The sequence below is a fragment of the Lepidochelys kempii genome, chromosome 10 (genome assembly GCF_965140285.1).
Source record: "Lepidochelys kempii isolate rLepKem1 chromosome 10, rLepKem1.hap1, whole genome shotgun sequence".
NCBI classification, from domain to species: domain Eukaryota; kingdom Metazoa; phylum Chordata; order Testudines; family Cheloniidae; genus Lepidochelys; species Lepidochelys kempii.
In genome coordinates, this window is record NC_136389.1 from 15112583 (window position 1) to 15128650 (window position 16068).

A 16068-nucleotide genomic window follows, 5' to 3' on the forward strand; every position below is an offset into this window, starting at 1 on the left:
AAAGAGAATTTGCAGCTACATGCTGTCTCCTCTAGTTGAAGATACATATCCCACAATTAGTCAAATGACTCTGCAATTTGGGAATGGTTTTGGATTCTCACTGATGTTATACTCTCACATATGCAAACAATGCATTCTGCTACCTATGGCTGGCTAGATAAGTGTTCCATCCTAAGTGGGACGTGGCCTCAATAGTACATGCCTTTGTTACATCCTGATTGGATTACCACAATACAGTCTACTTGGGCACAATCAATGCTCAGGAAACTCCAGTTAGTACAAAACAAAGCAGCTCTTCTTAACAACTCAGGTTACCGCTAGAATATCAAACTTGTCCTCTGCTTGCTATAGTAGTACTCCACTGAATATCATATCAAATTCACGATCTCCATCCATATCTTCAGGATACTTAATAATCTGTGCCGGGACATCTGAACAGTTGCCCACAGCTCCAGGATGAGAACTGGGGTCAACAACTGGAACCATGTACTACAGGGATAAAGTGTGGTTGTGCAGGAGATAATGCTTTATCGAGAGTTGGTCTGAGACTGTAGAACAAAATCCTGCAAGATCTAAGAACCACCATAAATCCTAGCACTTCCTGTTCTGAGTGCAACGCACTCATCTCGACTTTGCTCTCACTAATAAGAACACACAGCACAGCTTAAATAAAAATATCTTTAAAAAATTAAAGTGAAAATAAAAATAGTTTAAATCCACACAGAATTTTCCCCCTGCAGAGAGGAAGAAAGACAGAACCATGCGCCACATGCATTACTGGTAAGTGAGACATAAGGTAGGGGAGGTAACATTTTTTATTGGACCAACTTCTGTTGGTGGAAGGTACAAGCTTTTGTGCTACACAGAGCTCTTCTTCAGTTCTGGGGAAGGGAATCAGAATGTCCAAGCTAAACACAAAAAAGCTCAAGTTTCTCTCACCAAAAAGAAGCTGGTCCAATAAAAGATATTGCCTCATCAACCTTGTCTGAGCTAAATACAAGTCAGAACAGATTGTTAAGCGTAAGAGGTAACACGTTATAAGCGGTCACTAAAAATGAAGTGGGCAATTGAGGGTCAGCCGTTATGCATAAGGGATTTGAAAATATGCATTTAAGAGTAGCAGGCAAATGTAGTGTGTTAACACCAACCTTCAAACAACCCCACAACCGCATCATCAGAAGCAAGCTCCCCACAGACCAGGATACATCAAGTCAAAGGGGCACTAGACCCTGCCAGAACAAGAGATGCAGAACCTGCAGACATATCACACACAACACAGCTTTCAAGATCCATGGGTCCTACATGTGCTTATCACAACATGTGGTGAATGTACTTCATCCACTGCCCCAACAACAACTATGTGGGTGAAACCAGACAAATACTAAACTCTTTAATGAACTCACACACAAAAATGATAAAAGACAAAAACACCCTATCACCCATGTGCGAACAACTTTCACAAAGTGATCACTCGTTATCTGGCCTGTGTAATTGTAGCCATGTCAATCCCAGGATAGGAGACAGACAACATGGGTGAGGTAGTATCTTTTATTGGACAAACTTCTGTTGGTGAGAGACACAAAATTTCGAGCCACACAGAGATCTTCTTCAGGTCTGGGAAAAGTACTCCGAGCATCACCGCTAAATGCAAAGTGGCGATTGTTTAGCCTAAGTAGTTAGCACATAGGGACTATTAAAGGAAGAGAGGTCTGTTAACACCTCTGTCTTATGCTTAACAATCTGTCCCAGCTTGTATTTACCTCAGTCTTTTTCTTTCCCCAGAACTGAAGAAGAGTTCTGTGTGCCTTGAAAGCTTGTGCTTTGTACCAACAGAAGTTGGTTCAATACAAGATATTACCTTATCTGCTATCTTGTCTCTCTCATATCCTAGGACCAAAATGGCTACTGCAAACTATTGGTAGGTGCTTAGGTACCACAGTGGAGAACATGGGATAAGAGCCCAAACAGAACAGAATTTACAAGATAGAAACTGACAATAGTGTAAATCCCAGTTACTGCATATTAAACTCTGAAAATTGCATAATATTTACCATTGATCAATTTGTCAAAACAAGCAAGGTCTTCTTTAGCTTTACTGTGTTAGAAACGCACTACACATTTCCTCACAGCCTGTACAAGATTCACAGTTAGCCCTGGTTTACACTGGGGGGATCGATCTAAGTTACGCAACTTCAGCTATGTGAATAATGTAGCTGAAGTCGACGTACTTAGATCGACTTCCTGTGGTGTCTTCACCACGGTTAGTCGACTGCTGCCGCTCCCCCTTCGACTCTGCCTATGCCTCTCCCAGCGCTGGAGTACAGGAGAGTGCTCGGGGGTCGATTTATCGCGTCTAGACTAGACATGATAATCGATCCCCGCTGGCTCGATCGCTGCCCGCCAATCGGCGGGTAGTGAAGACATACCCTTATAGTAGAACAATTTCTGCATGTGAAATCTCCAATATGGCTTAATACAACTAGAATGCTAGGGAAAATTATCTGTTAATCTCAGAGATGACACAGTACATTTAGAACACAAACTACTGTGCAGTCTGTTACATATGTAAAATATTTTCTAGGTCTCCAATATAACTATTAAGCATTTGAGAGAAATAAGTTAAAATAATTGTGAGTGTAAAACCTGAGAGGAAAGAGAAATTGGATCATATTAGACAAACATCTGCCATGAACATCCATTTACAGTGCACTAACAATGAAATAATTACAAACACACTGGGGCCAAATTTTCAACCACAACCACAAAAACAGGGGTCACAAAAAGATGCATTTTGTCCACAAATCTGGTAACTCCCTCTACAAACAAATTTTACAGAACCTCAATACACCATGTTTTTGTGGGTGTACTTTTTGAATGCAAAATAAAAAAAACTGGCCCTATACACTATTAGCCACAATTCAGTGTGTGTGAGAGAGAGAGCGAGAGAGAGACAGAGAGAAGGAAATGCATACATGCATGCACAAATAATCACCTCCTAAAAACCTGACAGTTGCCATAAATCTCTTAGGTTTTTAAAGGGTAACCACTATATACTCACACATTATATACATAGCATACTTCTCTCTCTCTCTCTCTCTCTCTCTCTCACACACACACACACACGGACGATATCAATTTAATGAATTCCTTATGATGCTGCTAACTTTTAGAGAGTTTTTTTAAATCATGACAGGATTTCTTTATCTTTTTCTATTCTGATTTAAAAAAATCAAATTAATTTAAAAGAAATTTATTTTCTTTGTATCAACATATAATGGTGTTTTACACTCTGCTGGTTTCATAGCAGCAGCTGCTCTAAAAAAATGTTCAGAGCACCATTGGTAGCCACAACAATGCTGATTCTCACGCCAAAATATTTAGTGTGAGACTGTCCTATATTAGACTTACATATTAATTTCAATTTCTTTCAAAACATAAGAAAAACTCATAAAGGACACGTGCAGTTTCCAGGTTAGAGACATGAAGAATAATTTTGTTAGAGTCTAAGAACTATTACTGTAGTTAACTGACAGTCCCTGTTCTGCTTTTATACACTATGCGCAGCACAACTCTGATAACTACAAATATTATAATAAAGATATCTGATTATAATTCCAAGTCTACCCTCTAGTGAGCAATATGAGTAAATCACTTTACAAAAAAGTGACAATAGGACTGCATTATTTCTTTCTGTAACTCCATGAAGTGCAGCAAAATGTCCCCAAATTACAACTACAGTATTCTAATGACATGCAAATATCCAACGTGGTAGAAATATGCTACCATGTTAATTTATTTTTACACCAAGTCATTCATTTCACTATAGGAATTACTCCAGTTTGGTGAAAATGCCTATTTTAGATATTTTTTGCTTTGTTTCTCAATGGCAGATAGGAATGACAGAGAGTGAGCTCAATTAATTAATCTTTTTCATTCATGTCACATGGGCTCCACACAGAGCCCATCTGAGAAGAAAATAAGTAACTTCAGCCGTAAGAAGGGGAGAAGAAATATCACTCGCTTCACTCTGGTGAAAGACTTTTGTACTTTGCTTTGCAGACAGCTTAATTTAGACAGATAATGTTTTATTTATCTATTTCAACCACTACTAAAAGCTAAGTCTTGCTCCTTGAATTAGTTCAAGATTTACCAAGGCAATGAAGAAATCACAGTCAAATGTAAAGTGTAGAAAATATTGGGAAAATACTGACAAATGTGGAATTACCCATAGATAACACCAACACATTTACTTATCAGAGCAAACATTGTTTTTATAATTACTATGATAAAAATAACAGGTTACCACAATTACACATACGTCAGAATCCCACGGCATGCAGCCATAAGAAGGACTTATCCATACAACCTCTTTTCTCATAACTAAGGTTAAGATTTTGTCACAATTATTTTTAGTAAAAGTCACACACAGGTCATGGGCAATAAACTAAAATTCACAGAAGCCCGTGACCACCTGTCTGACTTTTACTAAAAATAATGGGGGTGGAACTGATGGGGGGGATGACTAAAACCCGAGCCCCGCTGGGAGGTGGATGGGGGACGAGGATGTGTCTAACACCTGCAACAGCTGAGAGTCCAGGGCCCACACTGCCCACAGCTCAGACATCTGGGGCCTCCACCGCCCACAGCTCAAACATCCGGGGCCCCCACCGCCCGTGGCAGCTGAAGACTCTGGGGCCGGCAACTCGGCTCTTCGGGGCCCCTGCCACCCACAGTACCTGACACCTCGGGGACCCCGCAGTGGCTGGGGCTCCAAGGCGCCGGCCCCGCCACTCAGGGCACGTGGCTAAAGCTGAAGGGAAAATGTCACATAGGTCTCTGAAAGACACAGTCTGTGATCTCTGTGACAAAATCTTATCATTACTCATAACAGAATCCGAAGATATAAATCAGGGTGTAATCCTGAACCCACTTTTGTTCTTTCCAGTAATTCAAAAATCCTTAACCAACTAATGTGAAGAAGTGGGGACGGTGGGTGCAGTGTACGGACTTATACAGACAATTATCTCAACAAACCAATTACTACAATAACTAACTTTCTCTTTTGAGAATTACCTATATGCATCCCCTCCTCTGGCAAACCACAATGACCCACCAGGTGAGAGAGATTGAGAAATATTAAAGCAACTTCAACACTACTCTTCCAAGCTGGGCATCAAATCTAGATGCCAAATCAAAGGAGTAAGGACTTCCTCTTAAACCCCATACAAATTTTGCACTTGGATGGAATGAGAGTCTCTGAGACACTGGAAACAGCTAGAATGCCCATCACTCCAGGAGAAAAATATGTTGCAGGTCTAGCACGATTTGAATCCTGGGACCTTCAGCATACCCCAGAAGTTTGGCAGAAGAGGAAGGCCAAGGAATCAGTCCTGGGTAGGAATCCCCCTAACACACAAACTTGTGGAAGGAAAAGGAAACTAAATACTGAGAAAAGAAAATACACCAACTAATGGCAAAGTCTTCTAGGAAGCAGCGGATACAGTCACTCTGTCTTGAGCAGCAAGCACTGAGAAGAAACTGGAGCAACAGCAGATCTTCTCCTTCCTTTATACTCTTGCTTTGGAACACAAGGTAGTAGAGCGTCCAGGCACAGACCCACACACACTGCTGAGTCAAATTTCCAACTGCATGTGTTCAGGTACACGCACATCCTATAGTGGAGCACCCACCGGGATATATACTAGAAGAAGCAGCTTTTTTCTGGGGGAACTAGTTCTACTACTCCTATTAACCAGAAGGTGAGAGATGTCATTCACCATCAGCTCGTATTTAATAGGATTGTTCCAGGCTCAACATCCATCCGCCTACGCCAGGAATAATTGCAACAATTCTTTCTTTCTATGACAGTGGAGAGATTTCTTCAAAGACGGGCTAGCTCCTTGCCTTGGCTCTATTTAGCCGACTGTACTATGTTGGGAGAGAGAAGGCACAGAACTTGGCAAATGGTCCTGTTTATAGAACCATCCCATCAAAAATTCTGGCAAAATTATAGAGCGGGAAACTATTGGAACTTAAACTTGGCTTTAAAAGCTGGGATGGTAACAGATAAGAGAGAAAACAAGCTGAACTCCATTTGCTTGGCTGTAGATAGAGATTTTAGAATGAGGATGGAAAGGGTATGGCCAATCCCTGGAGCCTCCTGGAGGTATCTGATCTCCTTTTTGTATTTGTAGGAAGAAAGAAAGATCTCAACTGTTGGAAGAAGAGGTTATGGAACCACAATACATTATTTGCATATGTCTTTTGAAAATATATCTATCTGTCAACAGTAACCTAAGAATAACTGCAGGGAACACAGTTTACCTTTAGATAGATTCTTAACTAATATACACATGTCATAGAAGACTTGGAAACCAGATGTAAATATCCACACATCAAGTAAATACAAAAGATGTTGAAAACTATAAATACAAACATGGTCACTTCTAAGTGTAACAGAATGCAGACCCCATTGACTCAGAATGAACAGGCCCAAAGCACATAAGGAAATGTAGGCATGATCTACTACTAATAGTTGTCCAAAATTGTTAATACATTTGCTAAATCCAGTAATTAAGTTTCTATTAATTTGATAATGTAGTTTCTACTTCTACTGCAAATTAATCACAAACCTAATTTCATTTTCTGCATAATAAATTAAATTATAGAAGACTCCACAAAGCAAGCATATTCACCAATTTAATTTCATCTATTTTTTCACACTTCAATTTTGAATTAAACCCCAAATTTAATAGATTAAAGCCTAATCTAATCTAACACTAACTAAAATAACTATTTTAATCCTGTAACCACTCACTCTTAATCATAATTGAAAAATAAATTTTGAAGTCTGCAAAAAAAAAATAATCAGACAAATTCCTTATTCTTAAACTGAAATTTAAGGGAAACACTTTGTATCTTGATTACTTTAAAATGTTATTTTATTAAATAGCTCCAGAAAAAACTTCCCCCTTTAGGTTTGTTTAAACACTGATGCATATAATTTTTGTAAAAGTCTGACAGGATAACAAAGCTAGAAACTTTAAATATGCCACTTATAAATTTTGAAATTGTGCAAAGAAAATACCATACAGAATAAAATGAAAATGTTATCAGTATAAGCTATTTTCATACCAAAGTTGGACACTACAAAATAATTAATCTTAAGTCTTACAATACTTTTCCTAGGAGGTTGCGGGGGTTTTTGTTTTGTTTTTAAAAAGTAACTACTCCCTTCTATGTTCCTCTTAGAATTCCAAGTCTAACTTCATAATTATTGTCCTCTAAAGCCTACAAAAATTAAGATCTCCCAGAAGTTGTATCTGGAAGGAAACAAAGCATCAAGAGAAATTAATAAGGACTAAGATAACATAAAAAACACTATAAAAACAATTATCTTCAGTGACTAAATGTGTCCTGATATTGCAATATGTAAATAATAAAAGGTTTTCAAAAATAAGAAATCCTTATCTACATTAAACTGTATTTTGATTCTCTGTAATTTTCAGACAATTGGGGATATGTGAAATGCTTCAACTACTCTTTCCCTCCCTTGTAGCCTTTATCCATTAAATTTAATCATATGGTTCAGGACTTCTATTATCTACTGTCATGCAACTGCTGTGTTACAAAGAGTACATCATGCAATACATAATGTGCACAAGATATGTAGGTCATATCTGTGACTGGGAGCTACTTTCACAAGAATCTCAACAGATCACTTATTTTCACATCATAGTCGGTAAGATGCTTGAAAAAACACTATAACTCTAACTCAATAAAGTACTCAGTAATAGTCCTGACCTTGAATACTGAATACAGTTAAGTTCCATAATTACTTATGAACACTAACGTCTAAAATTTTAAAATGAATTTATCAAAATAGGCTTTAGAAAAACAGTTGAAAACGTAGCTCTACATTAAAATATGCCTTTCCAATTCAGAGGTTTCATATTTTTCTGTTTGAAAGAGTTTATAGTCTACTATTCCATTTTCTCTGATTTTTAGTCTTTTTTCAGGATAAGCCAAGGAAGTATTGCTGCAACAGAAGCAAATTTCCATGACCAAGGAAACCATGAAATCCCCTCCCATAAAATGTTAAGCTTCTGTATCTCATATATAGACAATGTCTGAGTGGCCTTGATACTTCTGAGTGTTTGTTACATTAAAACTGCTTTGTAGGCTTTTCTTAGGTAAGTGACTCACTTTCAATTCAACACCAGAGACACATAAAATATTATAATTCTGCTGGCAAATAAAAGTATGAAATACCTAATAAGCTACTTCCCAAAAGAATCCTTTTATTAGACCTGCCTATTGTTATGGATTTATCTAACACAATTATGTGAATGTGTAGAGAATTTTATAATCTAGCTATCCAAAATCAATATTACCTATCAGATGTTGATAATTTTGGAAAACTGTACATAATACTGTTTGTTGGACTTTTGTGATGAAAATTGTGATTACATTTTAAGTGACTTACATTGTGTGCTTTTAGTATAAATAAGGACTATCGAGCTATTAATAGTTTTAATCTGCCAGATAGATTTGTCATTCACCATGCAAGCAGTCAAAATGTGCTAATCCTTTGTTGAAGTGCTGTAATGTACTTATTTTTGTAAACAGGAGTAATTTGACTACAGATATGGCAAGAATGGAAAAACTACATACTATACTACAAACGTTCTTTCTCCGGTGTTGTGGTCTAATTTTCTTGCATGCATTTTTTACTACTCCAAAGAGTATAGGAATGGACAGGCACTAGACCATTGTAAATTTTTCAAATGATAAAAATTTGGTTTGTTCTATAGTCATTTTTCCTCCTCAGAAAGGAAGAGTAAAGACCATTTTCGGATCTGAACATTGGACAAACAATATTTTAATTGCAGATTGTTATTCACCCACGGAAGCTTATGCTCCAATACATCTGTTAGTCTATACGGTGCCATAGGACTCTTTGCCACTTGAACATATGTTGTAAGATCTCACCTGTTGTAAACTGCCCTTTTAATTTCTGAAATACAGGGTCTTGAGCTGTAGCCTGTGCTCTTCTAGCCAACGACTCTGAAGCTGCACTGGAAAACATAGTGGAGACATTTGACACATTCTCCAGTCCCACTCCAAAGGTACTGACCAACTTCTTGACAAAATTTAGTGTATGGGGAGTGATTTTGGCATCTGAAACAGCTCCACTTTTCTCAAAGGCAACTGAATAGCACTTTGCCAGGCCTTGCTGCAGCTGTCTAAGAACCTAATAAAAGAATAAAAGAAAAAACAAGTATATTGTTAGGTCTTTTGATTTGACAACAAATATACACTACTACTACCATCCAATGCGGTACTAGAATACAGCAAAACCAGAATACATTTTCTAATAGTAAAATTATCCTTTACTTAAATCTAGATTATGAATCTTATTTATGTAAGGCCTCTTTCTGCTTCCATTGCAGTCACTGGAAGCAATAGCTGGCCCTTAAGTCAAAATACAGAAGAACTTTATTTGTAGTAGCGCCTGAGATGCTATTTAGCAAAAGAATCATCAGATATTCAATAAGGGCCTACTACTGAGAGTTGAAGCATTGAGTCTTACCACTGAAAATTAGCAAATTACACAGATGTAACAAATAAAGTGCATCACAAAATGTACTTTGTTCATTTGACAGCTCTAATTTAAATTCTCAGTATTCTGGAGTACATTAATAAACATGAGGAGGTTTTCATAAAATAACAAAGTGTTAGTAATATGAGACCTTATTAAAGCCTATGGTATTAAATCTCTTCTGAGTAGGGGTAAGAAACAATTATTTTGGGAGGCAAACGCTAAAGTGGATAATCTGGTCAAGCAAGATTCCAGAGTATTAAATGTGCTGTATTTACTTTCCAAAACACACAGATCAAATTTAATTTAGACTTTGTGCAGTAGCTCCCAATTCTACTTCACAAACCACCACATCTAAAGAGAAACACAAAGAAACATAATGCAAGAATTTAAAGTGTCCCTTGCAATACAAGATTCAGCTGGAATTCTATGATTAGAAGAAATATTTATCACACTAATTATTTCGGAGAGATTTTTTCCACAGCATCTACATCACTTTTAAGACTATAGAAAAATTAAAAGTTGCTACATCTGAAGGCAGAATTGTTAGGGTTATTTTTTAAACAGACCAGTTTATTGTGCAACAGTTTACTAAACAAAATCTATAGAAAATACTGTCAGATATGAAAAATAAACAGTCTATTTTATACATATTATACATCTAAATTTGATTTGGATTTTATGCATGTAAAGTAATTCTGAATAGTTATATTAAGCCCAAATACCTCTTCATGCCAATTCTCTCTGAACCAGACCATTTGATCTACAATTCCTTCCAGTGAGGACAAAAGTGTCGGATGCAGTTCTCGCTGCATATGCATAATTCGGCTGCAGCGCCACATAGGTGCAGTGGCTCTTATTGGCCCAGGATCTGATGCAGAATGAGATTGATTTCCTACTGAACTTGGCTGCTGCTGTCCAGAATCTGGGACAAAACCCAAACAGCATAGTTAACTTTCAGAGAACTATGAAAGAGATGATAGCATGATATTCAAAAAAATATACTGTCTGAATCTGCTTCCAAAGGAAACTGAAGTTAGTTTTCTATAATTCAGTGGAAAATAAAAGATTAAATCAAAATTGTTTAAAATATAATTTCATTGTTTCATAAAGGTAAGAGCAAAACATACTTTTTTTTAAAATGAGTGAAGACTTGTACCTTTAATCTTTTTGCATTGGTTTGCGCAATACATTTCCTCTTAAAGTAAAAGGCAAAAGTTAAGATATTCAATTTCTTTCTGCTTTCATGAAACCTCATAACATAACTGGGACAACAGGTGATCTAGTATCAACAGGTATGAAATTTATCCTAAGGAACATCTCTTACTAAAACTAATTTATTATACAAAGACCACTGAATGGTCTTATGAATGATATAATTAACAGGTCAATTTCAGGGTATGAGCTTGCAACTTACTAAATGATGAGAGGCTGTTTCAAATGATACCATATGACTTAAGAGCAATGTTTAGGAGTTACAAAGTATGAGGTAGAGTCTAGAGAAAAATGATCAGCTATCTATTATACATGCAGTGATATCATTATTAAGGCAGAATTTTGCATGCAGAACATCCATTTCTGGAAATTAATGTAATGAAAACCAACAAAAAGGCAATATACAACTAATATCAAGAAATACAATGTAATTTTAGTATTATTGTATGTGAACATTTTTCCCTCTGTAGAGCAATACACCTAGGAAATAGGAGGTTACTTAAATAGTGCCCTTTAGAATGTATGCAGAAAATACACTGATTCACAAGTGAAACAGGCGATTACCTAAACAATGCACTTGTAACCAAAAACAACAAAACAAAACAACTAGAACAAAAGGAAATATTTATGTTGTTCAAATAGTTTTCTTGGGAGCTATTCTTGAGAGACTACATGGGCCAAAAGAATAAGTAGGTGCTGTGGAATTGCTTGATGCTTCACAGGGATTTGTTCCTGAAAATAGCTGGACATATCCTTCATTCGCCCCCCACCCCAATAGATCAAAACCCAGAATTGCTTCTATTTTGTTTGCACTCGTGTGGTTAGTGTCCTTGAAAATACAGCGTGACAGTGAATTTTAGAGAGCATTTACAGAGGAAGTTTAATTCAAGGTAAAAATTTAGAGAACATATATGGCAAGAAGTTTATCTTAAACACTGACATGTGCACTGAAAGCTGATTCTAAAGAGCTACGTTCATCCAACAGTGAATAGAATGCCATGTGACCTATGCATCCAATCAAAACTAACCAAAAGGAAGGACAGCTTCCTGGCTAATATTGTGGACTGGGACTCTGGAGACTGGGTTCCGCTATTATTCTGACAGACATCCTGCATGATTTTAGATGACTCAATCTCTATGCCTCAGTTCCCCATCTGCAAACTCAGGATAACAGCACTTCTGTAACTCACAAGGGCTTTATGAGCATAAAAACCCATGAATGATTGTGCAGCTCTCCGATATTACAGTAATGCGGGCACATAAGTATATAGAACTTAATATAATGAATATATTCAACAAAATTGTGAAGTATTCATAGATATTTGCAGACAGATATGCTAAACCCAAACAAGTTTACCATTAATTATTCCCTTAAGCTCTAAGCCTTGATAAGTAGCTATCCTTCCTAGTGAACTTGATTTACCAGGAAGTCAGGGAATCCCCATTGGAGAGACGAAGTTGCAACTGCCAATTGAGCACAGTGAATTTTAAGACTAACAACTCACCACTTTTGTAGCGCTCTCGTTGTTCTATCTTCAGTGTCAAATAGAGGGTCCTGATAGGAAAGTAGACAGCCTGGGGATAGACTCTTCCCACCTATTTGAATATAAACACATAGGAAATTATCGTCACTATTTTGTTGGTTTACAAAGGGAATCTATAAAGAATACACAAGAGCTCGAGTATATACTAAACAAGTGCATTTCAAGAATTCACTGATTTATTTAGAATCTATCATTAAAGTTCATTTCAGCAACAAAAAAATCCAAAGAAAAAGAGGGTAGAGTCATAGAAATGACATGGTGCATCTCTGCACACTGTAGTAAGGGATATCTAATTAGGATTCCCACTATTGTATTGCCTAATAAATCTGGAAACAGCACAATGCAAGAGTACCTGACCAGCTCAAAGATCTTACTCATGCACATAATAGAAGAAAAACAGACATAACACCAGTTAGTCTTTAAATTAGGCCACAATTCCCAATGAACCCAATGTCACGTGATAGCTAGGCCCATTAGAGAGTAACCTTACTCCACATAATTGCTGCACTGAATGTGAAAAATAGTCACTTAATGTAAAGGGATACCACTTTCACCAAACAAAGGTTTTATGGCTCCTACAGAAAAAAGCTGAGTACACATTAACATACAACTTTTGCCTTTAAATCTATAAATCTCAGTGTCCATTAAATGAGTGGAACAATGTACTTAACTTGGCCATATGATGTAGGCAAGCATAAGATATGGCAAAAAAGTTTTTCTAGCCATATTTTTTCTTAAAAATATACTGTCCTTACATTTAAATGAGCAAGATATGTACAAATAATCTTAGAGTGTCCAAATGTAACTGAACAGAGATTACTGACATGATGTATATACTTTCCATGGAGTCAAACCAGGAATAAATGATTTTATGAGAAGTTTATCTGGTAAAAATCTCATTTCCAATAAAGTTCATTTTTTAATTTCTTCTGCAGCCTTAAGGCCCCAAATTAATAATACATAAAACTTTTATAACACCCTGCTTTCATCCTATTATCAAAAAAGGAAATTTTTTCGAAAGCATTTAAGGGACTTATGGACCTAAGCCCAATGACTCTCAATGGGACTTGAGGCCTTAAATCACCTAGCACTTTTGAAAATTTTACTAAAAAGAGCTTTATAAATACTGAGCCTCAACAAGTTGGTGAAACAGTTTTTATTCTAATGCAAGAAGTACATGCATCAATCCTCAGTAGACAGCTGAACTCTTGTTTTGAAAGACACAACACCAAGATACAATGAAATCAGGAAGCATGCCCCAAAATGTTCTGCTTCCTCAAGGCTGCAGGGGAGTCTCTCTCTTTTCAAAATCTCCATTTTATTGTAATTCTGTTATCTTATATTTCTTTTTAAAACACAGTAATTCTCTCTTAGGACCCTAAAAAAGGTAGGGGCAACGGCAAACATACAGAAAGTGGGAGCACTGTAAAAATGGAAAGGGAAGTCATGAGAAAAGGGATGATTTTTCCCTTTTGTCAGCATCCAGGGGACTGAGGGGACATTGTAGCCTGGAGCAGCCTAGGCTACAACACAGCCAGCTATCATGACTTCATACATTAGCCTGCACCTTAAAAGGGGTTTTCAATCATGTTAAGATACAATTGTGCTAGCTCAATCAAGTTAACACACATCACCCTTTTTGACCATTGAGACAGGGCCTAGGTGGGTAAGAGCCTATGCTTGACCATGAACAGCTAACATATTTTAAACTGCTCTATACTAAGTGCTAACTCATTTTCAAACACTAAACCATCAAAATCTAAAACATGTTAACACATTTACCAAAAACAAAACAAACAAACAAAAAAAACCCATCCTCCCCCCAACCACTTTTTTTCCTAGTCTAAACAGGATCCTAGTGTCAGTAACAGCTTTCGCCAATTTCCTATGGCGGGAATTAAGGCTGAGGTAGCACTATGATGGCTCAGTTCTCCATCCAGGGCCACAAGAATGGATGCAACCCTCTTGTGAAGATTGCTGGACAGACTACAAGGAAAAAAAGATCCCTTGGCACCCATTTTACAGATTGGTAAACTGAGGCCCGGGGATTTAAGTGCTTTGTCCAAGATTATATAGCAAATCACTGAAAGGGCTGAACCCATGAGTTTAGATTATTAGTTTAAACCCCTCAAATCTCATTGTCATTTCTCTAATTATTTGGCAATGCCATCTCTGAATAAAATTCCACATAGGCTTTGCTTATTATTCTCGCAGGGCTAGGTATTTTTAAATTTTTAACTGACATCTCAAGCCCCTTCTACTCCCCCACAAAAAAACCCAAAAAACAAAACACAAAACCCAGCAAAACAATATCGGGGTTTTTTTTAAAATTACTTTAAGGCAAAACCAGAACAATTCTCCAATTCCTAATCCTGCATTATATGCATAATTTAACCGTGCATCTTCAAACATGGGCAATTATGTTCACAACAATGCAATATGAAGTACAACACCAGAGGGAAAGTTGTAATGTTTTGTTGCAGACCTGGTATACAATAGTAGTTTATTTAATCTTGTTTCATCAAAAATTCACTTTGAAATTAACACATCCTGTTTACATGGAAAAAATGGAGAAACATGTTCATAATTGTACACTCAGTAAAATTTTGAAATCTTAACACTTCCTTCATTTTGCTTTAAAAATACTTACAGTACCTAATCTTACAAAAACACAATATGAATAACAAAGAAGTAGAAACGATCATCTGTACCGAACATCCACCCTACCTGACTAATGAGGTTCAGAAGAAGCTTGCCCTCTGAGCCAACCAAACATGTTAACAACTGTGGAATCCAAGCAAGCCACTGGATAGGTGGGACACCAATACAGTACTTGTCTACTGCATCTGCTAGTGTGTTCTTATCATCATCAAAACTCAGAAGCCAGAGAACCTAAAAGCAAAAAAAAAAAAAAAAAAAAGAAGCAGCTTCAAGAGGATATCTGAACTTGTATCTTTCTGACATTAAGTATTTTCAGAAGGTGACGTATGGAATCTGGTCACTAGTAAGTTACATATTTCACCCATAAAGAAAAGGAGTACTTGTGGCACCTTAGAGACTAACCAATTTATTTGAGCATAAGCTCACCCATAAATGTTTAGGTTTCTAAATATTAACCAAAAAATGTTGCAGCAGAAGAAAGCCCTGCATAGCCAACCATATTACACAAGACAAACTACAGTAAATGAAAAAAATTATCAAACTTTTATTTACAAAAGTGAATCTGCACAGTCTGTGGAATCCATACAATCATTAAAGAAAAACATCTATTGTATTTTATATTAGAGAACAAAGAACTTCGAAAGAAAGAACTTCAAAATGATACATCCTCAGAAAAATCCTTCAACTGTAGAATAAAGATAGGAGATGGAGGCACATTCTGCCAAATCATCAATTAGTGGATTTTATTTATGCAAATACATGCTAAGAGCATTAATTGAATAGAAGCATATTTACTTATGGATCTGTTAAACTATCCATAGTGGCAACTGCATCCTCAAGAGATCATCTTGCAAACTACCTCCCCTCCACAACTGCATGAAATCAACTCCTCTCCCATTTGTCTTCTGAAACAACTACACACTCTGTTTATATGGAAAAGTAAAATATTTAATATATTTTTACATTATTTGTGATAAATAATATACAGTTATTTTAATCTTTTAATTTATTTCACTTTTTATATCACTGTTAGAGAGTCTAACCTTC

At 36.6% G+C, this 16068-nt stretch overlaps 1 protein-coding gene across 19 annotated transcripts in view; it reads right to left on the minus strand.

Annotated features, from left to right (window-relative positions):
- TRRAP (transformation/transcription domain associated protein) overlaps nucleotides 1–16068 on the minus strand; it is a 154701-nt gene that overhangs the window by 21750 nt on the left and 116883 nt on the right. For all 19 annotated transcript variants that reach the window (XM_073362108.2, XM_078854548.1, XM_073362109.2 and 16 more), the window contains 4 exons: nucleotides 15088–15252; nucleotides 12322–12412; nucleotides 10327–10526; nucleotides 8992–9253 (listed from right to left, as the gene is read on the minus strand). In XM_073362108.2, coding sequence (XP_073218209.1) covers nucleotides 8992–9253; nucleotides 10327–10526; nucleotides 12322–12412; nucleotides 15088–15252 — 718 coding nt within the window. The remainder of the gene's footprint in view (nucleotides 1–8991; nucleotides 9254–10326; nucleotides 10527–12321; nucleotides 12413–15087; nucleotides 15253–16068) is intronic.